Source organism: Aythya marila (assembly GCF_965140915.1).
Source record: "Aythya marila genome assembly, chromosome: 2".
Classification (NCBI taxonomy): Eukaryota; Metazoa; Chordata; class Aves; order Anseriformes; family Anatidae; genus Aythya; species Aythya marila.
In genome coordinates, this window is record NC_139043.1 from 136,233,972 (window position 1) to 136,258,713 (window position 24,742).

Genomic DNA, 24,742 nt, shown 5'->3' on the forward strand with positions numbered 1-24,742 from the left:
CCCGCAGCAGCAGCAGCAGCAGCAGCGGTGCCGGTGCCGGTGCCGGTGGGGGCTCCTCGGGGGCTCCGCGTCCCGTCCTGCCAGGCTGCGGCCGGCCCGGCCCATCCGGTCACATGCAGGAAGGAAGAGGCAAGGAGCCGGGCGGCGCGGCGCGATGCGGGTCAAGGTGCTGAGCCGCAACCCCGACGATTATGTGCGGGAGACCAAGCTGGACCTGCAGCGCGGTGAGCAGCACCCCCGGGCCCCCCGTCTCTCCCCCTCCCCGAACCCCTTCTCCCCACCCGCTGCCCTGCTGCGTCCCCGAGGCGGTGGCAGCGAGCGCCCCGGCCCGGCCTGGCGGCACCGTGAAGCCCCGGGGCTCGCCGCTGCCCCCCGGCAGCCCGCCCGGTGCCCCCCGGGCTCCCCCCGGTGCCCCCCGGGCCGCCCCCGGGGCCGCCCCCTCGCTGCGCCGCCGACAAAATGGCGGCCGCCGCCCGCGGCCCGCGAGAGGGGGTGGCTGTGCGCCTCCTCGCCGGGCTCCCCCGTTGTGGTTTCGTTTTTTTTCTCCGTAGTGGCAGTAACGCGATTGTAAAATCGCCACCCGTTGTCAGGAGGAGCGGGATTAAGTCTCGGTAGCATTAAATCAGTCTAGGTTTTGAGGACAGGGCACCTATTGCATTTTAAAGTCTGTGTACATTGCTACCGGCTTGATGCATGGGCTATGTGTGTGAAGGGGTGTTGTGACTAGCACTTTGTTGTTACTTAATTGTGGTTTTGTACTTATAATATGGAAAAATATTATTAAAGTTACCGACTGGGGCAGCTGAATACACCTTAGCTATCCTATCAGGACAGGCTGAGAGAGCTGGGCCTGTTTGGCCTGGAAAAGAGAAGACATGAGGGGAGACCTCATTAATGTGTATAAATATTTAAGGGGAGGGTGTCGAGAGGATGGAGCCGGTCTCTTTTCAGTTGTGCCCAGCAACAGGATGAGAGGCAGCAGGCACAAACTGAAGCACGGGAGGTTCTGGCTCAATATGAGGGGGCACTTCTGTACTGTGAGGTGACAGAGCACTGGGACCCAGCTCCTTTTCATCAGAGATTTTAGAGGTCTTAATGTACTTCGGAAATCAGTAGACTAAGTATTAATTCTCGGTGAATGATCTGTTGCCAGTTGCTCTACTGAGTTTTCAACCTTCTTGCATAAAACAGGACAGTGGTGACAAAAGCCAGAAGCTCCACGTCAATGCCCACTGTCTTTCATCATTTTATTGTAGGGTATGTGTACAGATGCAGAGAGACCTTTGCTTTACAGATGTAAAAATCTCAGTGTCACAGAAAATTCTCCCACAGCAGGAAAATCACCTGGAAAAGATTTCTAATTCAGTTCACCTTGACCTGTATTGCACATTACAGGTTTCTAATGTCTGTGTTACTCTTATTGCAGTTCCAAGAAACTATGACCCTGTATTGCATCCGTTTGAGGTTCCACGGGAGTACACCAGAGCTCTGAATGCAACAAAGCTAGAACGTGTTTTTGCAAAACCTTTTCTAAGCTCACTTGATGGCCACAGAGATGGAGTTAATTGCATGGCCAAACATCCAAAGAGTTTGTCTACAGTACTGTCTGGAGCGTGTGATGGAGAGGTAAGCTGCAGTTATAAACCACAACAAAAAAGGTCTCTTTCTTCCTTCTTTGCGCCCTAGTTACATTTCTTTTGTGTTTTTGTTCAGCCATGATATTATATTCTGTTCAGATGTGATCTTCTCTTCAGAAGGTGCAAGTTACCCGGTATGGGACAGCGTTCCTCAAACTGCAGGTTGTGACCTCCCAGCACACAAAGGGTTTCAAAAAGCTTTAGGCAGCAGCTTTAGCTGTGAGCAGGGGATTTAACAATTCCTCAGGATGGAGCAGTGAATGTGAATATTTGCAGTCCATAATGATTGCTTTTTGCTGTTCCACACCCCCCTCCAAAGAAGGTGAACTGCTGTAGTCAGAAGATTATGTCAAGTCACATGAGCTAGGAGGAAGGGACATGTGATCAAAACCTTTGTGGGATAATAATTTAACATACTGAAAAAAATGCTAATCCTGTATTTGTTCATAATGTTTTAGATAAATATTAAAAATAAGCAAGGGTACTCTAATTGGAGTAATTTGCATTTAAAAATTATGCTTGTTGTCTCTGCCCTCTCACTCATACCTTCTTCATTTTGATAGCATTTGTGTGTTTTAAAGATGTCTTGGTTGCTGCTTGCTTTTTATAGAACATTCACATGTCACACAGCAGTGCTGGGGAGACTAACCTTTTCAAAGAGGAGAGGGATAAATTTATATGAAACATTGGACAGATTTCTTATCCACTGGTAGAGCAACTAAAGTATGGGATACTAACAATACATACAAATGTAAAAATTGAGATCCTCTGTTATTTTTTTTTTATTATTATTATTAAATGGGCACAAATACTTTGAAACAGAAACTTCCATGGGAGGTGGATATCATTATAAAATTGAATACAGCAACTGGAATGTGAACATTCACTTGGTTACAAAGGTTATTTCCTTGTGCTTTTCTCTTTGAAGAGGTGTATTTTGCTAAAATTAAATTGTTACTGTTATCTTGTAGCAAGAATTCTAGTTGAAAAATAGGGGAATGGAAGAATAAGGTAAGTATGCAGCTTGGGTGGGAGGATGGGGTAAAAAGCAAAGAGCTGCACTTTAAACAAATTTTTGTGAAGAAGGGAATAAATAAGTTTTAACTTTATAAAATCTGGCCAGTGTTCAAGCCAGCTATGCCATTTTGTTACAGCATGTGTGATCTCTTGTACTTGTAAAACTTAATTAAATAATTACAGAATACTTTTTCATTTTTAACAGGTTAGGATTTGGAACTTGACCAAACGACAGTGTATTCGTACTTTACAAGCCCACGAAGGCTTTGTTCGAGGCATGTGTGCTCGTTTCTGTGGTACATCATTCTTTACGGTAAGTATAGTGTCTTTCCTTTATACCGTCTAACAATGCAGAGTACCTATTCACCTTTTTTTTTTTTCTTTTTTTTTTTCCAGTGAGCAACTTATATTTAAATACTGCATAGCAGGGAGTAAGTTATTTTAGAATTTGAACTCATTTATTCAATTTGTCTGTGAACCTGACAACTCTGATTAAAATATTACATTTGGTGTTGTAATATGGATGTTGTTCAAGACTATGGAAAAGATAATTACCAGATTATTGCTAAAGGAGCCATTTAATTAGAATTTGAGTAATCTAATTTTCATTAAAGAAGCAGGTAATTATGTTTGTTGAAGAATTAGGTTAAGTTCATTGGAAGGCATGCAAATGGTTACTTCTGTGAATATTTCTATAGCCTGTGGTTAAAGATAACCTGATCTATTCAAGATGGCTTTGGTTGAGTAATTATGTCCAATAAGGTTGTGTTAATAAGACTTTATTCATTTGTATCAACCACAACTAATTCAGTTGCATGTAAGCTGTTTGGAAATAGTATGTCTTCCTGATTGCACTAGAACAATTCTAAGATGACAAAATAAAAAGAACTATTTTTAAGACTAGAGTGTATGGGGGTTTTGCATCTTCTGAGCTCAACAGAAAGGAAATCACTCACCTTCTCCCACAAGAGCTATTTTAAGTGCTATATATTTATTTTTTTTCTGAAGTAGATACCAGGTCATGAGGACAGTAGTTACAATGCTTTCTGCTTTCTCAGCAGAAAATTCCAAATTACTCCAAATTAGAATCCCTTTTTGACAAGCTTTCTACCTGAAAATTGAGAGAGGGGAAGAAGAGAAGTAGTGCTATCAGGAGAAGAAGTAAAACATGAACTAAAAGATCACTGTACTGCCACACAAAATCTTGTGCTGGCATAATACAAGAGGTAGCATGGGATGAGGTAACTGGAGCAACTGAGGTGGATTGACTTTTGAGGGGCCATCTGATTAAGAACCACAAGATGTAGCCTAAAATAAGCAGTCACTTTACAGCTTAATTTTTTTCCTTTCAACCCTCGTAGTATCTCTTTTGATAGTTGGAGAATATCCAAAGTGACAACTAGGTGAGAGACTTTTTTTTGCCAATGTTTAGACAAACCTTGCTTTAAATCAAACTTAGCATAAAAGATCCACGTATGAAAATCCCATTCAAGCAAAATTTGTTTAAATATAGCCAGATATAAAGATTCTGGAGCCAAGCATGCAGCTATGACTGTCTTTGGCTCTGAAAATAAATCAGCAGGGCATACTGTTGTGTCTTCATCCTAGCCAGGCACCCATACAACCTCTTGCCTGCTTCTTCGCACTCCACAGCAGTAGGATTGGGAAGAAAATAAGAATAAAAGTGAGAAAACTCATGAGTTAAGATAAAAACCATTGAATATCTGAAAGAAAGAGGGGGGGGGGGAATCACAACCAATCAAACAAGCAACAAAAAGGAAATCACTCACCTACTTCCACAAAGAGTCAGTCTCTCAGCAGCTACCTTGGAAGCCGACACCTGTCTCCTTTTTTCTTCTTCCTCTACCCCAGTTTTTATTGCTGATGCAGTGTTTTGTGGTATGAAATACACCTCTAGCCAATTCAGGTCAGCTGCCTGCATCTCGTCCCTCCTCTTGCCCACCCCTAGCCTAGTTGTGGATGGGGGTGTCAGACATGACAACCGACAGAGTGGGCAATCAGAGAAAACCTAGACACTGCGCAGGCACTGTTCAGCAACAGCCAAAACATTGGTGCTGTCAGCACTGTTCTTGCCACAAATCCAAAGCACAGCACCATATGGGCTGCTGTGAAGAATGTTAACTCCATCCCAGCCAAACCATGTGCCTGTACTTTGTCACTTTCTAGTGAAATAATATGACAAGGAGAACTAACCTGGTGCTTGGAGGTATAAAAGTGAGCGATGAATAACGAGAGCACTTTACTTTTGTATATGTCATAGACATTCCCTTTAGAAAGGCCGCCTGTATTCGTAAAGATGACCAGTAAAGTAAAGAGAATATATTTTTGTAAAACCATACATGCGTTCTCCACTGTTTCCAGGTCGGTGATGACAAAACTGTGAAGCAATGGAAAATGGAGAGTCCAGCATATGGAGAAGAAGAAGAACCAATTCATACAATTCTTGGAAAGGTAGTAAATCTAAGTGCTAATTTCCCACTTTTCTTCTTTTGAATTAAATTTGAATCAGTTCTTACATAGCTTTTGGAGGAGAGAGAAATAGGTTGATATCACCTGTTATCACAACGTGTTGTAAGGTGATGGCATCAAATTTTAAAATGGCACTCTTAAAAGTATCTCCCAAGTTTTTATTCTATTTATTTTATGTGTAACTAGGAAGGAATATCTCAAATGCCATCAGAGAATGCTTAGTATAGATTTGTCTATACTAATCATCCTTTTTCTCAGAACTCATCAGATCTTATGTTGTCTGTTTCTCTTCATCTGTTGTCAATGCTTAGTCTTCATTAAATAACTTTATTTTCATGCCATACCTCACAGCCATTCAATACAAAATTTTGACTTTACGTTTTAGTCTACTTTTGTCAGAAATAAATATACTTCAGCACCTTGAGCTGATGGTAAGCTTACTTTAAGAAAACTGATTTTTTTTTTATAAGTAGATATCTTGAAACCGTTTAATTATTTTTATGTGTAGGAGATACTTTCGCTTGCTAATTGAAAATTAACTGTACTCGTAAAATTCCCATTTGCTTTAAAGTTGGCCATACTTTGTAAATGGGCTTCTAATGCCAGCTCCATTAGAAATTAACAAGAAATGCATGCATGCGTATTAAATGAGCACGCAGAATAAATGCAGAAAGCCACCCTGTTGTGTAAACATACATCTAATTAGACTTGGTTTCCTGCAGCAGTGGTGACTTGGTTTTCAGTAATGTAAATGAATAAAGACACGGGAGGTTGATATTTAATGATCTGTTGATTTTTGTTGTTGTTGTGTAATAGAGCGTATTTAGGCATTTGTTTATACATTTGGTTTTGCAAGTTTTCTTTTTTTCTTTCTTTTTTTTTTTTTTTCCTTCTTTTTTTTTTTTTTTCCTTTAAAGACAGTGTACACAGGAATTGATCACCACTGGAAAGAAGCTGTTTTTGCCACCTGTGGCCAGCAAGTGGACATCTGGGATGAGCAAAGGACCAGTCCCATGTGTTCATTTACATGGGGTTTTGATAGCATAAGCAGTGTAAAATTTAATCCTATTGAGGTAATTTTTTTATTATGTATTGGAAATCAGTGTGTTTTTTCTTGATCAGTATAAGAGCTAAACTCTGTTAACATGGTCTTTAACTGCTTTTTCCAAATGTAAAGTTTGTTACATGTCTTCACATAATATGTAGGGGGTTGTATATATATATTTTATGCCGATATTGCCCTAAAAGATTGTACCATATATTTGCATCCCTTTATCTTTTGTTTCTGTTAATGGGGGAGAAGAAGAAAAAAATGAGGGTGTTCTCTGTTCTGCCCACAGCAATACATATCCTGTACCTCAATTACATCATGCTGTATGATGTAGCAGTTGTGTGGCTGTGGAGCTCTCATCTGTGGCAGCACTTATTGCTTGTGGCAGCAGCTTCTCCCCCTCTTCGTGGCAGAACAACCACATCTGATCTGCTCTTCTCCAGCAGCTCTTGGGTGGGCTGTGTTGGTAGATGAAGTGCATAGAAAGTGCTTGTTACTTGTAGAGAGGACTGGGTGGATTCTGAATTTTACTGGGACAATTATTTGAAGTGTTTTTGCTGATTAATTGTTCTTTGTGTGCAGCTAATTAATGTATTTTCTTAATTGGAAAAGGAACTGCTGTTTGATTATCAGTGTAGTGAAATAGTTTAGATATCTAATGTAAGCTGTTGACTATGCTCTAAAAATCTTTATAACATACACTGATTATTTATGTATTGATTTATTTAGACATACCTTTTGGGAAGCTGTGCTTCTGACAGAAATATTGTGCTGTATGATATGAGACAATCAACTCCATTAAAGAAGGTAATTTTTGCCTTTTATTTTTAACAGAAGGTTACGGCAGTAATAATTAATATGTAAATAGTCTAAGTGTTGATGAAGACAGAGAATGGGAAGCTCTGAGCCACTGAGTTTTCATCATCTTTAATTTTGAGTCTTTTAACTGAGTTCGAATTAATTTTGAATTTTAAACCAGAGTTAGAAGGGCCTTTTTCTGCATTCAGACGGGCTGTCATGCTCACTCTGTTATAATTCTTGATAAAGTGCCTGACCTGACAGCAATTTCACAATAAGAACTTTATGTTCTTGTATTGCATTGTGTCTCTGTGTGTGTGATTTTTATTTTTTTCTCCTTGCTTGAAGGAAACAAGGTAATTTCTAAGGCATTTCCTTTCTAGCAGTAGAGAGCTTTGCTCTGCATTTAAAAGGGTGTTTTTCTTTTTGTGTTGAGATAAATCCTTCTCTATGCACCTAGTGTAAACATTTCAGAACTCCTTTGCAGTGAAATCAAAATTGTATTTATACGTATGGAATTTTACCAGTGACATGAAGATTCTTACTAATCTTTAACAAAATGTATGTGTCAGTTCAAAACAAGAAAACAGTAATCTAGGTGGAAATATTAACTGCTGTGTTTTTGAACCCCATAGCTATCTTTACAATTTTTCTTCTGACCATAGAATATTACGGCTCATGACTATACTCTCAGTATCCTTATGGATGTTACATACTGTCTGTCAGGAAGGTGCTCCAATATACACTAGAACATTATAATGGTCTTTCACATGGATATAAATAGGAATGTTGTTGGCATAACAGTATTTCTTTCTTTCTCTTCCTGTGCCCCAATAATTTTTAGTGAAGTTTCACTTGGGCCACAGGGACAGTGCTTAAAAAGTTTACTTTTTTTTTTTTTTTAAATAAATAAATAAATAAATAAATAAAGCCAGCTGGAGACCTGAGCGTCAAAGTAAACACAGCCAGTGCTATAGATCTGCAGTTACAAGTTAAGGGGATGTAGTTTGAGCTTTTGTGAACTAAGTTTGAGTCTAATAATTTGATGTGTCATTTAAATGTGATTAATACTATATATATATATATATATATTTAACTAAATTATATTTATATATATATAATATTTAATTAAAATTACATACCATTATATATAAAAGTGCACCTATGTGTGCACCTATATATGCATAAAGTATATAATAGGTATATGTACATATATATATATCTCATGTATAACTAGTAAGCACCATGCTTAGGCATGTTTCCTGCCGTAAGAGTGTAACTGATAACTGCTTGCTTGCATCTGTGGATGCAGTAGCTTCTGTTGGGTTCCTGATGGGATAGGAATGATTCCCCAGTGGAGGAAAAAGTTTATGCCTGTTTCTGCCTTGAGAACAAAGAGCTCTGTAACTACCAAGAGAAGGATGCTCCTTACAGGGGCACCTTGCCTACGTACAAGTTCCTGGCACTGCTGTTTTCCGCGTAATAGGTCAGCAAAGCAGGTCACACGCTACCCTGAATTTGGAACTCAATAGGGGTTGAGTCCATTCCTTAATGGAAATAGGAGTGCAGCTTTCCACATCATGGAGCAGTAGCTCTCTTGTCCAGTTTTTCTGCCCGTGAAGTCTTACGTTGAAGTCTGTGCTTCAAAGAGGAACAAATAAGATGGCGAGATGCTCCCTAAGTGCAATGCCTAGAAAACTTGAACCAAGAAGATTAAAGAACTTCTTGATCGTTAGCTTCCCATATATATATACACACACAATATATATACACACAAGGTTTATAATTAGAAAAACAATACTGAATCTGAGTAAGCTGTAGTTGTCACACTACTGTAAACACAGGGCCCTTCAGTGGCCTATCCCTGCAGTTAAGTCACTCTTTAAAACAGAGATCAGTTCACGCGTCTGATGATTACATTCTGTTCTGGGTGCATGTGATTTCTGAAAATGAGCAGTGTTTTGCAGTGCAGACTTCATTTCATGTTGAGTAGGATAATGTCATGTAGGAAAGGAGGATTTATGGAGAATGCGAGTCATGAGACTATGAACACACTTAAAAAGTCACGATCCAGATTTTTTGTGGGGATTCAGTAGGGCTCATCAACACTAACTTGCTTTGAAATTCTATTTATTTTTTTTTTTGAATAATGAACACAGTCATACAATTACATTGTGCTGTATGCCTACATATTTATGGTGTTTGGTATAGTGAAATGAGAACATTTTGGAGTACCATAGCGTAAAATAAATGAATTTCAGAATTTTCAAGTAGGTTTATGGCTGGTCTGCGTTGTTATGGAAAATGTTCAGTTTGTTAATAAGTTGAAATTATACCTCTGCTTTGTGTCAGGAATACAGTACAGGAGTTCTTTCTAAATTTTGAAAGCTCCTTCAAGACTCAGCAGAAGCCAAAGCTGTTGTGTCATTCTGGGTGTCAGATCTCCTCCTTCCCCACAGCAGCCCAGTAGTCACTGCCTCCTTCAAGGTGGAGGCATCCAGCATGCAGCTTCTTGAGAGCTCTTGCCAAATCCACTGTTCCCTAGCAGAAGGGTCTTGTTAGTCAGTCATCAGCTGCATTGCTCCTGCTTCAAGCCAAGGCAACCTTTTTGCAGCCATCTGCTTAACTAGCAGCAAGTAAGTCTTACAAATCTGTAGCAGGTAACTCACAGCTAATACAGGGACAGTGAGGAGTAAGTTATAACACAGTAACTGCTGCACGCATTGCTCGATGCTTCAATGAGAAATGGCACCTGGCCTGGAGAATTCAGGAACTGCAATTTTAGAGATAAAATAAGGAAGGGATTGCAATAACTGGGAGAACATCAGGATGTTACAATCACTTTGCAGATTCCAGATCATAACATTGCTTAAGGACCATATCCTCTGAAATAACCATTTATTTGGGCATGTTTGTACAGTACTTAACTAAAGTTTTCTGTGAATATAATGAAGTGAAATTCTTAAGATGATCCCAAGTTACATACTAGTTTCTAGATAAGTGACCGGTAAGAAGGATTTTATTCCAAGATGATTTATGGAAGAAAATTTAATTTCAGTGTAGCCTGAAGCAATGGGCATGTGATGAGAGCTGGGGTGTCTCAGTTCCAATTGTAACACTGATAGGTAAACATTATCATTTATGTCACTATTGCTCTACCATAATTCTGTATCTAGAAAGTGCTTGTCTCAGTGCTATAAGAAGCTTTGAAATATAGCCAGTATTTTATTGCCTGCAACAAGGTAGCAATGTGTAAATATCTTCCAGGTTATCTTGAACATGAGGACAAACACACTGTGTTGGAACCCCATGGAAGCTTTCATTTTTACTGCAGCAAATGAAGATTACAAGTAAGTGTGATCCCGATTTTTGATAATCCTGATTGTGTTATGGGATTTTTTTTGGTATCTTAGTGATTTACCATCATGTTAAAATACATTTTTAAAAAAGCTACTTAAACTCTAACTTTGAACCACTTAAATAGTAACCTAGTGAATTATACGAATTGTAGACTCATTGACTTAAAAAATAAATAAGAATAGTGGTAGACTGCCTCTTTCAGCACCAGAGTGGGGTGAGGTGTGGAAGCACTCTAATTAACAAAAAATGCAGTTAAGTCTGTGCAAGTATAGTTTACAGTAGGACCTGGAAACTAAATAGTATTGCCAGTCCAAGGCAATATAAGTATTTATTTTCTTACCAGCTCATGTGAAGCTTGGTATATTGTACTGATCAGCTATTTTGATGAGAACATTTCTTAAAATTAATTTTTTGTGAAACAATTCCAAGGACTGCAGTACTTATCCTTTCAGCATCTCACAGCAGTATTTTACTTTTGGGCAATACTATTCATGTGAAGAGCTAATCTGATATTGAAAAAGCTGTCTCTTCAAAACTAGGCCACTGCAAAATGTGCTCCATATCCTTGTTTCCAGGAAGTCAGTGATCTAACAATAGATCACTGCTTTCTTCTAGAACACAGGGATTTTATCGCTTATCTTAAGGCTGTTTTTCCAAGGAAATAGAATCTGGCCCAGACCTTGAAAATGGGTGTTGTATATAATGTACTGCTTTTCACATTTTCTTGGTTATGGCATGGTAAGACTACCTGACCTGTTTATGTCATTTTTTTCCCCCACACTAAACTGAAATTGGTAGCTGTTACTGTAAGGGGCAATTCCCTTCTTGCAAACTAAAACAATTAATGAGTGCAATGGCAAATGTACAAATCAACAATATGCCCAAAGTGTTAGCTAATTACATAGAGCAGCAGTTTAGAATGTGATGCTAGCATACTTTTTCTTGGGGAATTCAGAAGGAAAAGGAATAGTTGCCAATAAGCAATTGAGTAAAAGACACTGAATTAATTCCAGCTATGCATTCATCTGCAGTAAGGAGGATGGGGAGCCTGCTGCTAAATTACAAGTTTTTAATACAGTAGTTCTACTAAACAGTATACTTAAATCTGGTTTCATTAAATGCTTTGTCTGTAAATCGTTGTGGTTTATTGGCACCCAGCAAATTAATGATCTAGGCAGTTATTGTGCCTTGGTATGTGTCAGTAGGCTGCTGATTCAAAGGAGTATGGGTAGACATCACCTGTTCTTCCTGAGCTCTGAAGTGCTTAAGAGGTAACCAGCTGAGGTCCAGCAGCTATGTTAATATTTAATGTAAAGCTTTTCTACAGGCAATGTAGACAGTGTAGTTCTTCAGCTCTGCTGAAGTAGTATCCCTGTGTTTTGAAGGACTAAGCTTTTCTTGGGCTTCTACAGAGTCACTGGTTGCCTGGTATAAAGACAATCAGGCTGTAGGAAAGGTTGCCAACCGAATGGGAACTTCCCAGTAGACTTTGAGTAACTAGGAGATCCCATTACGGGAAGATCTAGAAACCTGGCAGAGTTGAGAGTGTTGTCATAATAAGTAATTCAGAGATGCTTGTTCACGTTATACACTTAAGTCTGAAGAAGGGAGTATGGTTGTTGGAGAAACAGGTCAGTCAATGACCCAAAAACAGATGCTGAAGGGAGTGGTGGAGACCTATCTGTTCTTTGGGAGTGAACAAGAAACCTGGGTCCTGTTCAATAACTAAATCCCCTGCTTAGTAAACATTTTTTCAACCTCTAAGCACTACATCATTCTTTCCTTTCGTGTGAAGTGTTTAGGTGTCACCTGATAATTACTTCCTGATATTATTTCACTTCAACACCTTTACCTTTTATGTGTTACTTGCAGTTTTAAAGCATTCCCTCTGCAGTACAATCTGTCTTCAATGATTTGTGTATGATTAAAGTAGCAAAAATGCGCTATTCACTTACAAGTGGTTCAGATATTAAGTTGTTCATGTGTTTCTTTTAAAGCTTATATACTTTTGATATGCGCTTCCTCTCATCGCCGGTCATGGTGCATATGGATCACGTGTCTGCTGTTCTTGATGTGGATTATTCACCCACTGGGAAAGAGTTTGTCTCTGCCAGCTTCGATAAGTCTGTCCGCATATTTCCTGTGGACAAAGGCCACAGCAGGTGAGTGATTTTACACCTCTCTCTCTTGCTCTCATGCATCCCAGTGACCTCCCTCCCCAGGCCTCAGAATTTTCAGTCGTTCCCATCTTCGTTGAGGCATTCACTTTCCGTGAGTATCAAAGTCTTATTCTGTATGTACCTTGAGATTGACAGGTCAGGTAATCAACTGATAATTCTGGAAAATATGTTAGTGTAGAACTTCTGTTTAACAAGTAGCACTGCTGATGCAATTTTGAATTAAAATTAAGGTGGTGTACTCTAGATACAATGCTTTATTTGTCATTTTAATTCAAAGGTATCCAGAATGGAGGCTGTGTTCCTAAAGAAGTATTTTTTTTATGGATTATTTGTTTCCTCTTCTATGGTGTGATACCACCTCTTGTATACATCTGGATTTTAGATTTTTCCCCTGTTAACAATCTGCAAATTCACACTTCTGTTATGGCAGCATGCTTTCTGTGACATGATTGCTTTCCAACAAGATGCAGTATCAGTGCTGATTTACTGTCCTTATGTATACTCGCTTGTGTTTTACCAAGATAAATCCTGTATTCTTCCCCTGTCTGTGTATCTTTAGTGTTTTTAGGTCACTTTGTACTGTATGTGTCACCACAGAAGTCTGCAGGCCTTAGAACATTTTAGTGCTTGGTTTTCTGGGACTAGTTTCATCCTATACAGATGATTAGTGAAGACATCCCATGGAAAGCACTGTTAATGTGGGTTCCTGAGGATCAGTCCGGGACAGTTTTGTGATCCTATTCAGTGCTCTTTATTACTTTTTGTTCATGCTGTGCTAGTCAGGTTTTGAGTCACGTGACAGCGCTTTGAATACAGTTCACTTTGAATTAGTTTCTCATGTAAGATTTCATAAGGCAGTGTATTAAATATTTTGCTGAGGTTCAGATTGGATCTGCCGTGTCTCCATTACTATTATTATTTTGTTTTTCAGTTTGATGAAAATCAAAGCAAGTTATCAGGCCTGTCTGGTATCATTTGTTCCTCATAAACCTACTTTCATTATTCTCTGTCAGACTTTTTTCTTTCTTTATTAACTTCGCTTTTTCTTTTGCTTTCCTTTGTCCCCCTTCATTTAATCTCCCCCCAAATTGCCACTTGTTTAAGTTTGAGTTGGCTGGGGGGGGGGGGGGGGGGGGATGAGGAATTTTGAATGCTGACTGGGGGAGAAATATATTTTTGTTACTGTTCGATGTAGTTATGTATACATTATGCAACATGTCTACATGCTCCTGTACCTGTTTAGGGATTGAGAAGGGCTGTTTCTATTTTCTTTTATAACTAATCTACAAGTAGTTCTACTATTTTTTTTCTTGTTTTCTAATAGTATGTTAAATATAATTAGGTATTCCATCTCTCCTTTTATTTTTTTTTTTTTACTTTAAAAAAAAATAATCATCTTGTATTATTAAACAACGTGGTTCACATCTCTTGTGTTCCACGGATTTTCTTTTCTCTGGAATGTTCATGAAAGTGGTGCTAGGCAAAGTTTAAGCACATCACTGAGAGGGAGTGAGCAGATCCCATAATGCTAGAAGAACAAAAGACTTTATTCCACATTACAGCAGACTATTGATAAGGAAGGCATTTTTCCATTTTGCTCTCTTTTGCTCCCCTTTCTCTTTCACTGCTTTTCTCCTTTTCTGTCTCTTGTAGTCGCTGTAAATATAGTGAGGAAGAGCCTTACAAGTGGAGAACTTAGCCTCTTATAAGCTGACTAGGGCATTCTGGGACACTTAAAATTCTTTAAAAGCTGGACTTATTCAGAGCTGCATAGTTGAAGTGAATCCTGTGGAATAAAGAAATGTCTCCAAGCAGAAGATCTGATCCCTCTTGGAAAACTGAGGACAGTTGAGTGTATCTTTAAAAGGAGATCCTGACTGTGTTCCAGTTAACTCAAACATTTGATCACTCACCAATTTGAAAAACTCCTGACTTCCATTGCTTTCTGTTTTATTTTTAAAAGAAAGCTTAAGTTTGGAAATTGAGTAGCCATAAGAAGTAAGATCTCGTATGAAGTTGATTTAAATTCTGTAAATTCTTTGTAAATGGAACCGAATGCCTGTGTGAGTTTTTTAAATGACGTATCCAGGTTATATGGCCATCTTCTCTTGTGTTTTTCCTTTCCTGGAGAATGGTAGTTAATAGCTGGTGGTGGCAGCAACGGGAGAGACAAAGGCTGAAAATTCAGAGTAGGGAAAGGAAAAATATTTAGTTCCCCAAAGGTATGTGGAGAAAAGTTTGTTACTGGGCCAACTAGTAAAATGAAAGTAAATACAGAAATGCTTCTGAAAACATGTACGTACTTACACAATATTAAACGTTAATGTCAGCATAACCTGATGTGAGCAGGGATGTTTTCAGAAGGTTATTGTGCTCAGTCTTTCAAAAGCTTTGTTGTTTTTGTAGAGTATCACTTGAGTGTGAACTAAAGTGGTGGTTAAGCTTATTAAAGCTTATTTAAGGTGGTCTATTGATTACATTTGTTTTTCTTGCAACTCCCCACAGGTTCCACCTCAATCTAGTTTTTTTCGTGGCTCTTGAATTGTCATTGTTCCTGTATTTCCCTTCTGTTACTACTTGGATTTTGCTTGTAAAAAATAACTAGGTAGAAGAAAGAGAAAGGTCTCTTAGCTGCGCCGTATGACTGATACGCAAAAGGGATGGGTACAAAAAGAATCAAAAACCTATAATAGATTTTGCCACGAACAGAAAACTTTCTGCTATTTCAAAGGTAATGTTGGTAGAAAAAGTGATAATAAAGTATTGAAAAACGTTTTTCTTCACTTTAGGGAGGTCTATCACACAAAGCGAATGCAGCACGTCATCACTGTAAAATGGACTTCGGATAGCAAATATATTCTGTGTGGCTCAGATGAGATGAATATCCGTCTGTGGAAGGCTAATGCTTCTGAGAAACTGGGAGTGGTAAGATACATGTTCTGTTATCACAAAACAGTGCTTGGTGGTTTCTGTTTTTTTTGTTATTACAACTGGTTAGTCTGTCCAACTTCTAAAAACTTGTTTCTAAAGGGAAAATGTAAAATTGTAGTTTGACATTTGCATCTAATTTGAAAACTAATGTGTGATATAGCTCATTGTATTTACTGTGGCTTTTATTAATAAGATTACATGCCTGTGTATTGCTATACAGGGTGACTATTTTGTCTTTTTTAATTTTAACAATAATCACCACTTCTAACTAAACTAGAGTTTTCTATCTTGGTACTACAGGTGAGTAGTCATCCCATTGCACCAGTGAAAAAGCAATAACTTCCAGTTATAGAATGTAGCCATACACAAGTTATTCTACTGAAGCGTAGGGTTGCTACTTTAAAAAAAATAAATAAATAAAAAATGACTTCAAGTTTAGTGCATCCTATGATAAGCATATGCATTGTAAAATAGATTACTTGCACCAATGCATAACTGAGGTTGTCATTAAACTATGTAACTCAAATATTGGGTGGGCAAGCTAGTCTGAAGTCCTTTTAATTCAGCGTAGTCAGTTTGGTTGAAGCCTTCCTAGTAGGAGCAGACATCAGTCTAATTAATGTCTGTCTTTTTCAGTAACTCTTGTTCAAATGATTATATATAGATAAAACCAAAATGTTCTATTGCAGTTAGCACTTACATAGATTCATCTGCACAGTTGTATTAAAGTATTGAGTAGCTTTGGAGAACGAATTTGACACTTTGTCCACTGGGAGTAGTCCCTTTACGTAGCTTCATGTTGTTAGGGTACCCGGGAGGTGCTTACGTGGCTCTTTCTGAGCCCATCAGAAAACGCAGAGCTGTCAAACAATTCTCAGAGGAATTCCTGCTTGATCTTGGGATGGAGTGAAGGGGGGAGGAAAGGGATGCTGTAATTCAGGGAGGAACATTGTACTGTTAAGGGGACGGATCTATTCCATAGTTGTGGCTGGGGCTGCTCAAGGTGAGGCTCCATCAGTGATAGTTTCTGCATAGAGGGGCTGGTGGGAGTGCTGGGGCTGCAGCGTGGAGTGGGAAGGTTCATGGGCTGTTGTGCCCTGTGAAGGGCTGCATGTGGAGCAGCACACCTAAAACAACAGGCTTATCTTTAGCCACGACTCACCGTAGGTATTCAGGAGCCCTGTTATCTTTCCCATCCTTGCTGTACAGCTGTATTTTTTTCTATAGCCTGTACAATGTGTGTGGTTACAAACTCTTATTTAGGTGGAATTTCTTTAATGGACTAACTCTTCTATTGTGTTTAGGATGTTATTTTTTCCCTGTTTTGAACTGATCCTTGGAATTTTTCCAACTAGAGCTTCAGTAAAACATTTAACACATAAATATCAGCCCCATACTTACCAATTCCAAGGACTCTGCAGTGTTCATTACAGGCTTTACTTTTTCATATAAATTTTATGTTAAATTTGCTCAAACAGTGGAGTATTGGGCAGCATTGTTACGTGTTTTCCTGTTGGCATATCCATAGCCTCACAGGAAAACCCTTTTCATCTGTTTTTACAGTATTAGCTGAAATTTTCTCTCCTTGTTAACCATCTTCATGCTTGGTACAGAAGGACCGTTCTGTCTCTCTAACATGCTGTTCCAGAACAGCATCATCTGTGGTATTTCTGACATGCGCCTTTGTTCTGTACCCTTTTTGTGAAGGACAAATGGGTAAAAAGAATGTCAAAACCACGATTTTCACATAGAATGATAGTATTTTAAAGTGCGTTCTGTTGACTACTAGGTGGTAATGGCTCCTTTTTTATGAAAGAGTAAGGATGCTTTGCTCTGGGTAGTAACTGGGAAAACCAACACAGCATCACAGGAATGTTATGTAGCAGAAGGACTACTTAGCTATTGTTCCAGTATTCAAGATGTAGGGTGGTGAATTACCTTCTGCTCTTTTCTGTGGTATTTACACCAGTGAAAACTGGCAGGAGATGGGTCTGGAAAAGGCACTATCAGTTACAACTGAATTAACAGTCGTGTGTTCCTTCACCTGACGGTGAATCCTACACAAAATGCCCTGTATGTGTTTGTTATGTTTTTAAGCACACCACTCCTGCTTGACGTGCCTCTTGGGGGCTGTGCAGAGGACTCAGTTCTACTGCTAAGGGGTCATAGGGATTTTCACAGCATCTCCTGGAAAGAGTCTAGTGGAGGGCCACAGAGATGATACAGGGCCTGGAACATCTTCCCTGTGGGTAAAGGCTGAGAGACATGGGTCTGTTCAGCCTGGAGAAGAGAATACTGAGAGGGGATCTCATAAATGTGTATAAATACCTGAGGTGTGGGAGACAGAGGGATTTGGCCAACCTCTTTTCAGAGGTTTGTGGGGACAGGACAAGGGGCAATGGCCACAAAATGGAGCCCAGGAAGTAACGCACCAGCATGCAAAAGAACTTCTTCACGGTGAGGGTGACGGAGCACTGGGACAGGCTGCCCAGGGAGGTTGTGGAGTCTCCTTCTCTGGAGATATTCAAGGCCTGTGTGGATGCCTACCTGGGCAGCCTGCTCTGAGGAACCTGCTTTGGCAGGGGGGGTTGGACTCGATGATCTTTCAAGGTCCCTTCCGACCCCTACAGTTCTGTGATTCTGTGTGTAGGGGTTTCTGACAAAGATCTTCAGCCACCAATTCCCAAGGCAACCAAGTCGATAGTTACCTTTAACCTGTAGGTCAGGTGGCATGTTTGTTACATCCTGTTGTGTTTTTTTTTTTTTAAATCAGAAATGAAAATTCATCCTGCCATTTAGAACGCACAGCTTGTCACCTTGCAACATCGAGAGGCATTTAAAGGAAGCAAAGCTATTCAGAAATAGGGGAAGAACTTAAAAGGGACAGTGAATTATGTAGAAAAACCGCTCTCGTTTCACATGGGTGACACTAATGAACTTGTGAAGAATTATGTTATAATAAGAACAGAGAGTGTTTCACAGCCCTGTATCTTGTGTGGAAATATGTTCAATCACGATGTTGTCGAAGCCTTGAATTTAGTAAGATGCAGAATATGAATATTAAATTAGTAACTGTCCAGAGCTGATAGAGTTGCTATAAAAGCTTTTGGAAGCAGTATGAAATTTTATTTTATGTGTTTAGAGAAGAATTGCTACAAGGACTTCGTGTGGAACCTCTACAGCTCATCCCATTCTGGATATACCCCGGGAATGTCACTTGGATGCAGGCAGCTGTGCTAATCCTTGCTCCATCCAACTTGGTAGTTTTAATGTTGCAGGTGTTAATGGCTGTTTATCAGATTCCTCTGCTTTTCTTTAGCACCTGCTCTTTTTTTTTTTTTTTTTTTATTAGAGGCCTGGCGTTCTTATCTTCATAGACATGTGCTAGCTCATTTTGTAAAAGTCCAGTTCTTCCATAGTCTGTGGCTATTTTTTGAACGCTTTGAATATTCAAAGCTGAACACTCAGTAATTCTGTCAGAAGTGTCAGAATGTGTCTTAAATGCTTAGTTGCTTGGTCTGCTATTTTTCTTAGCTGAGAAGATTTGATTGAATGACTCATCCAAAGGTCACCGTATTTCTGATATAATGCCAACTTCTTGTAATACATTGTATTTAAGAAGGATATTTTGGGGGTGGGGGTGGGTAGAAAAAGAAAAGTGATAATCCAACTTTTTTTTTCTCTTTCTTGGTCACTTAGTCTCGTTTTCAGCATTGCTGGGATCTGAGGAAGTTAGGCTGAATACAGTATTTAGGTTGTGACTGATGAACACTTATCCAGTTGGAGAGTTGTACTTTCTGAACTGCGGCTACCCCAGCAGTCATCAGTTCTGACATGCATGTTTCTTTTGGTTTTTAATGTATTTGGCACTGCAGTCATTATTTAAAATCAGTGAAACATTAAAGGAAGAGTCAACGTCTGGAGGAGCCAGGGGCATGCTGTGTCTCCGCTCACTGGCAGTTAAGTCTGCATGGGTTTTATGTAGGGGTAACAAAACCCAAATCTTTCTGTTGGATCTACTGCAGGAGTTTTTTTAAAATAATTTGAAGTGTTTAGTTGCTTTTTTTAATAAAAAATGAAGTATTTTTTTTCCCAGTAGCATTCTGAAGATAAATAGGACTTCACAGGTTTTTTTTAAGGCAGTAAACGTCTAGCTCTGCGTGTCCTGAAATGAAAGACCCAATTACAAGAGTTTTAAGATTCTCCAGACTGTTAAAATACTGTACTTTATGGACTTGACGTGTACCTGAACTTGGCATGTTAAATACGTGTGAAGCTTTTGTACTTGTGGTCTTGGGGATTTCTGAAAAGGGGTGTGTGTGCCTTTGGGTTTGGGGAAAAGAAGGAAAAGAGCCTCGACTGAGGGAGAAGACTGGAAAAGCAGTAATAGAGTAAATTTCAGTTAACAAAATAGATTTCATCTAATTAATATGAAGGGAGAGAGATATTTTTAATTATAGTGAAAGCAATGAACCATCAGTAAAACCCGAAGGTGCAGTGTTCTTCAGTACACTGACACATTAGAAAAATCCTCCACCTGCAATGTTTTTGCCATATGTGTGAATGTCAGTAATACAACTTCTGTGACTAACGGCAGCACAATTTGGCTCTGCTACCTTTCCAAAGTTGCTAAGGATCAGGCAGAGCACTGGACAGCTGAAGAAGAAAATTTCATGCTTGTGAATGATTTGTGTCTCAGTGAGTGTAACAGAGTTGGAACATGGGTTTTCTGCTTTCCTACAAGGTGCAGAAGTGGCTTTTGAGTAAGAACTGAAAAAGATTGGAGAAAGTACAATTACAAGGCTCGGTGTTGTTCTAGCAAAGTGCATCAGAACTGTCTGAGTGATTGAAGATCCTTTCAGGCTCCTTCTAGTGTACAGTCCCATTGTGTGAGATGAGGCTGATAACAAGCAGCAGCAGGTACTGAGCGACACAGCATTCTTCTGAGTGATCTGCCGATGGTAATTCAGTGCACACGTAGCCTCATCCCTTTAGCTACGATTTTGTGCTCTCCACATCTACATCACCTTTTCTTGTTTGTTGTCTGTTTAGATGTAAAGAACCCGTACGTCTTTGTTGCCAGGAAATAATGAGTAATGAACTTAATGGCAATAAATTCAGAAGACAGTTTTCATCAAAGCAGTGGAAAAATTTTAAACACAAGCTACAGTGTAGAAAATTGCTGGGATATGTTTGCTTTCTAAAAATATGTTGCATCTGTGCTCTGTCTGCCCTAACCTAGAAGGGCAGCCTGGAGAGGACTGATAAACAGCCAGTTCGTATTCCCATGCTGAATTAGAGGAGTCTGGTAGTGAGTGGGATAGAGTGCTACAGATGCAGCCCACTTTAAAAGGAGCATGGTTTCTGGAAGGTGATTGTAGCTCTTCAGTCAGGGCTCCACAAAAATGCTTACCTTCCTTCTGCCCAGGGGTGTGCGAAATAACTAGCCTCTAGCATCTGGAGGGAGGAAAGAAGCATAGGCAGGTCACTTAGGGACACATCTTCCTCTTGCTAACAACTTGTGTTTTAGGGTTATTTTCTCCTTTTTCACTCTAGGTATTCACTGTGTAGTACGGCTGTTGTAGTGGCACCAGTCAATTACTTTTCCACCACATGATTTCTGTTTTCCTCATATAGGAAGGAAGTTCCCCATTCACATTAGGATGTATGGAAAAAGGGTCAAACATCACGTTTCACTCATGATGTCACGTAAATACAAATTTTTTACACTGCAGGGTGTTCTGGTCCTTGTAAATGAAATCTTGAGTCCTGCTAACCAGTGCTGCATTTATGGCATCTTCGTCAGCCCAAAAGCAGTACGGGAAGCTGGTCTCCTCAGCTGTCTGGGGTGAGCTTTGTAGCATGACTTGCAAGGAAGAAATTGGAATTCGGTACTTAATTGCAGTCCTCCTTCTTGGCTATCTGGTATTTAATACACTGCTTCCCCCCCCCATCAGATAGTCACAGCCTGGCATATGGGGTGCTGGTGTTCGGTGGTTGGATGTGAAGGCACGAGCTACGTGCCCTTCTAGAAGCTGTGTGGCATGTGAAAATGGAATGAGACTCAAACATAACCACTGCTTAATCTATATTAATTTTTTAAATAAGATATCCTGGGTGTATCTTTAATTTACAGATTCACCTCCTGTCTGTAGAATCATCAAGGTTACGCTAAATCAGCAGCAATTTGCTCTTCTTAAATTGAAGAAAAATCATTGCATTTAATTAAAATAAAAGCTTTTTAATTTGGATTATGTTGGCAGTTTTCCGCAGAGTGGGAACACCTGGGATTTATTGAGAAAGAACCATCTCTTCAGGCTGGCTCACTAGAGTAAATTTCACTAAAAAGGAGATTGTTTTATTGGGTTAGGATTGTAGAATTTACTCACTTGCAGTTTGAGAGGTTATGATAAGCAGACGGATTTCATTTTATGAACATGATGGTGTGGGCAAACAGAGGTTCAGAGTGCTGTGTGTATTGGATGCCTGAAATAAGATCTTCGTGAGTGGTGAGCAACTCTGCATTTGGTACCTGGAGAAACCTCTGTCATATGGCTCGTGTTTACCTGTTTTCAGACCATTCGTGGTATTTTTGACCAAAATTGTCTGAGTATGATAAACTTTTTCAAAATTTATGGAATATTATAACAGAAAATAGTATAACAGAAATCACTTCTAAAGATAACCTCCAGAGTGGAAAAGAAATAGGGGAAAAAAAAGACATCTCTCTGTGTTGTTAATGGTGTCTTGGATATAATTGTAAATATGAAATGAAATTTGTGTCCTTTCGTGATTGTACCATTTCACCTTTATTTCACGTGTTTATGATACTAAGTTATTTTTAGCTGTGTGATGAAAGTTGGAACTCCCCGTGTGCCACGTAGGCAAGCTAATACTTGAAATCTCATATGTACAGTGTGCGTCCTAATGGATCCAGGTGCCGGATAAGATTTAGGCCACATGAAGAGCTGTCTGTAAAGCAGTTCACGAAGACAATTCGTTTTTAGCATTTGTACTTATACTGACTAGTGGTTGAAATGCCTGCAAATCTTTGTTTCACAGTGGAAGTTGATCATCAGCATTGGTTAGGAGAGCAAGCGGGCTGATCAAAGAGGTTTTACTGTCTGCCAAAGTTCAGCGTTTGTAGAGAAACTGTAGAGAAAATCCTGACAGTTAAGTCCCTGTTCTTCTGTGACATGCTTGTCTCTGTTATTTTCCTTGTAGCTGGCACCACGAGAGAAGGCAGCTATGAACTACAATCAGAAGCTGAAGGAGAAGTTCCAGCATCACCCGCAGATCAAACGCATAGCTCGGCACCGTCACTTGCCTAAAAGCATATTCTGCCAAATCAAGGAACAACGTATCATGAGAGAAGCTCGTCGGCGAAAGTATGTCTTCCTCTTCCATCTTCTTGTCTTTGTATTAATAAAATGCATCACTGTGGTGCTGTGGTAGCAATGCATGGGAATGTTAGAGCTACAGGGTGTGGGAGGAACAAGTATGAGCTACTTCTAACATCTGAAAAGTGATCACGAGCTCTGGATTGATTAACCTTTGGTTATTTAAAAAAAAAAAAAAAAAAAAAGGAGGCAGGTGCCAGTATCAACAAGGACTGGCTGCTTCCCAAAAAAGGGCTGAAGAAACAGGATTGAGTATCATGTTGGAAAGAGCCACAGTGTTCTGATAGGTGTGACATGATGCAACACTGCAATGGAAACAGAATGAGGTGTGGGTTATTGGGGTTTGGCATTAAAAACAAAAACTCCAGGACGAGTGTTTTCAGTCACCTGGATCGCTGTCGTATTGGAATATTGGAGCAGAAGGTGGCATACTTTGCTGTAGTCATGAAATTAACAATAAAAACAAAAAGCGATGGGTTTTAGTCAACTTTCTCAGCTACCTGTGAATTTAAGCAGCAAATTCAGCTAACATGAAAATGAAGTAAGCTGGTAAGCTGTGCTCCCAAGAAAAAACGTCAGTTTGAAGCTATTCTAAGTTAGCCAATGTTAAAGATACTTTTTGAAGGGACAATCCTCCTTCTCAAAAGAGGAAATGTGTTGTTTTTGGCTAATAAAAGCTAAACAATTCTTAAATTATTATTACTTTTTTATTTTAAGTAATTTCTTAAGGAGGAAGCTGGTATTGGTTAACTCTTTGTGATGATTACTGAACTGTGTTTTTATGCTTTCTGTTCCTAGGGAACTGAATCGTCGCAAGCACAGCAAACCAGGATCTGTGCCAGTGGTGCCAGAGAAGAAGAAACATATTGTAGCAGTAGTGCAATAACTGTTTTCGCATGTACAAAATCAAGACTGTTAAAGTTGCTAATATTAATAATGACAGTTGAATAAATATCTTTTTGAGCTTATTTAAAGCTTGTGCCACCTTTCATCCAGATTATACAAGTTACATAAAACCCCAAAACTTCTTTATGTGAGACTTATTGTAAGCCTCATATTTGAAGTTTGTATTACAAAAATAAAAGTTTTGCAATTCTCAAGGTACTTGTAGCCCAAAGTTCTTTGTTGCTGTTGTTGTTTGGGAAATGCTTTGCTTCTCCTCCAGTGGGATGAACTCAGCTTTTTACTGGCAGTACTGGCGAGGTGCTCAGACAACAGTGCTGGAATTCAGCTGGGCTTTTTAGGCGGAAGCCTTCTCCTGCAGAAATGAGAGATACTAAATGACCATAAATATTGCTTAGTATTTTCCATAAAAAAAAAAGTGTTTTGTTTTTTTTTTTCCCAGCCTTTGTACTACTGTGCAGTCGGTAACTGCCCTTCCTTCTGTCCCTCGAGTTTATGCACAAAAAATAACTTATGAACCCAATTAGAATAAACTCCATATTTTAACTTTTTTATTTGCTTTAAACTCTGGAAATACCATTTTGAGTGCTTCTAGCACCGTGTAGGTAAGATTCCTGGATCATCGTGGCAAAATTATGGCTTTTTGGTGATAAGAGGCCATAATGTATCTTTCACTCTCTGGATCGCTTACCTTATGGGGCAATGCAGGAAGAGAAGCAGATCTGAAGAGCATAAATAAGTAGGATGATGAGAAGCAGTGGAACAGATCAGGGAATAGCCTAATGCTGGCTGTATGCCTCTTGTACTAACACAGTGCTCTCTGTGCCAAATACACTTCATTTCCTTCCTGAAATATTGAGAAAATTGACAGAGAACGTGCGGTCCAAAGTATGGCTTGTGAAACAGCTGTAGTCAAGTCCTGAGCGATTTGCAAAACCAGACTAATTTTCTGGAATTTGATTAAAATTTTCCAGC

At 39.3% G+C, this 24,742-nt stretch overlaps 1 protein-coding gene across 1 annotated transcript; it reads left to right on the top strand.

The window, feature by feature from the left end:
• The first annotated feature begins 15 nt into the window (after nt 1–15).
• Nucleotides 16–23,959, top strand: DCAF13 (DDB1 and CUL4 associated factor 13). Its single transcript, XM_082753379.1, has 11 exons — nt 16–224; nt 1,427–1,626; nt 2,860–2,967; nt 5,037–5,126; nt 6,062–6,217; nt 6,925–7,002; nt 10,261–10,343; nt 12,351–12,515; nt 15,323–15,458; nt 22,689–22,852; nt 23,663–23,959. The coding sequence occupies exons 1-11, from the start codon at nt 155–157 to the stop codon at nt 23,748–23,750; spliced, it is 1,338 nt and encodes a 445-aa protein (XP_082609505.1). The 5' UTR covers nt 16–154; the 3' UTR covers nt 23,751–23,959.
• Nucleotides 23,960–24,742: the final 783 nt, after the last annotated feature.

What these genes read in the sequence shown, in the direction of transcription:
- DCAF13 (XM_082753379.1), top strand. Translation starts at nt 155, where the DNA reads ATGCGGGTCAAGGTGCTGAGCCGCAACCCCGACGATTATGTGCGGGAG. An exon ending in CAAGCTGGACCTGCAGCGCG is followed by an intron (nt 225 to 1,426) that starts GTGAGCAGCACC and finishes CTCTTATTGCAG; the next exon opens with TTCCAAGAAACTATGACCCT. An exon ending in TAAAATTTAATCCTATTGAG is followed by an intron (nt 6,218 to 6,924) that starts GTAATTTTTTTA and finishes TGATTTATTTAG; the next exon opens with ACATACCTTTTGGGAAGCTG.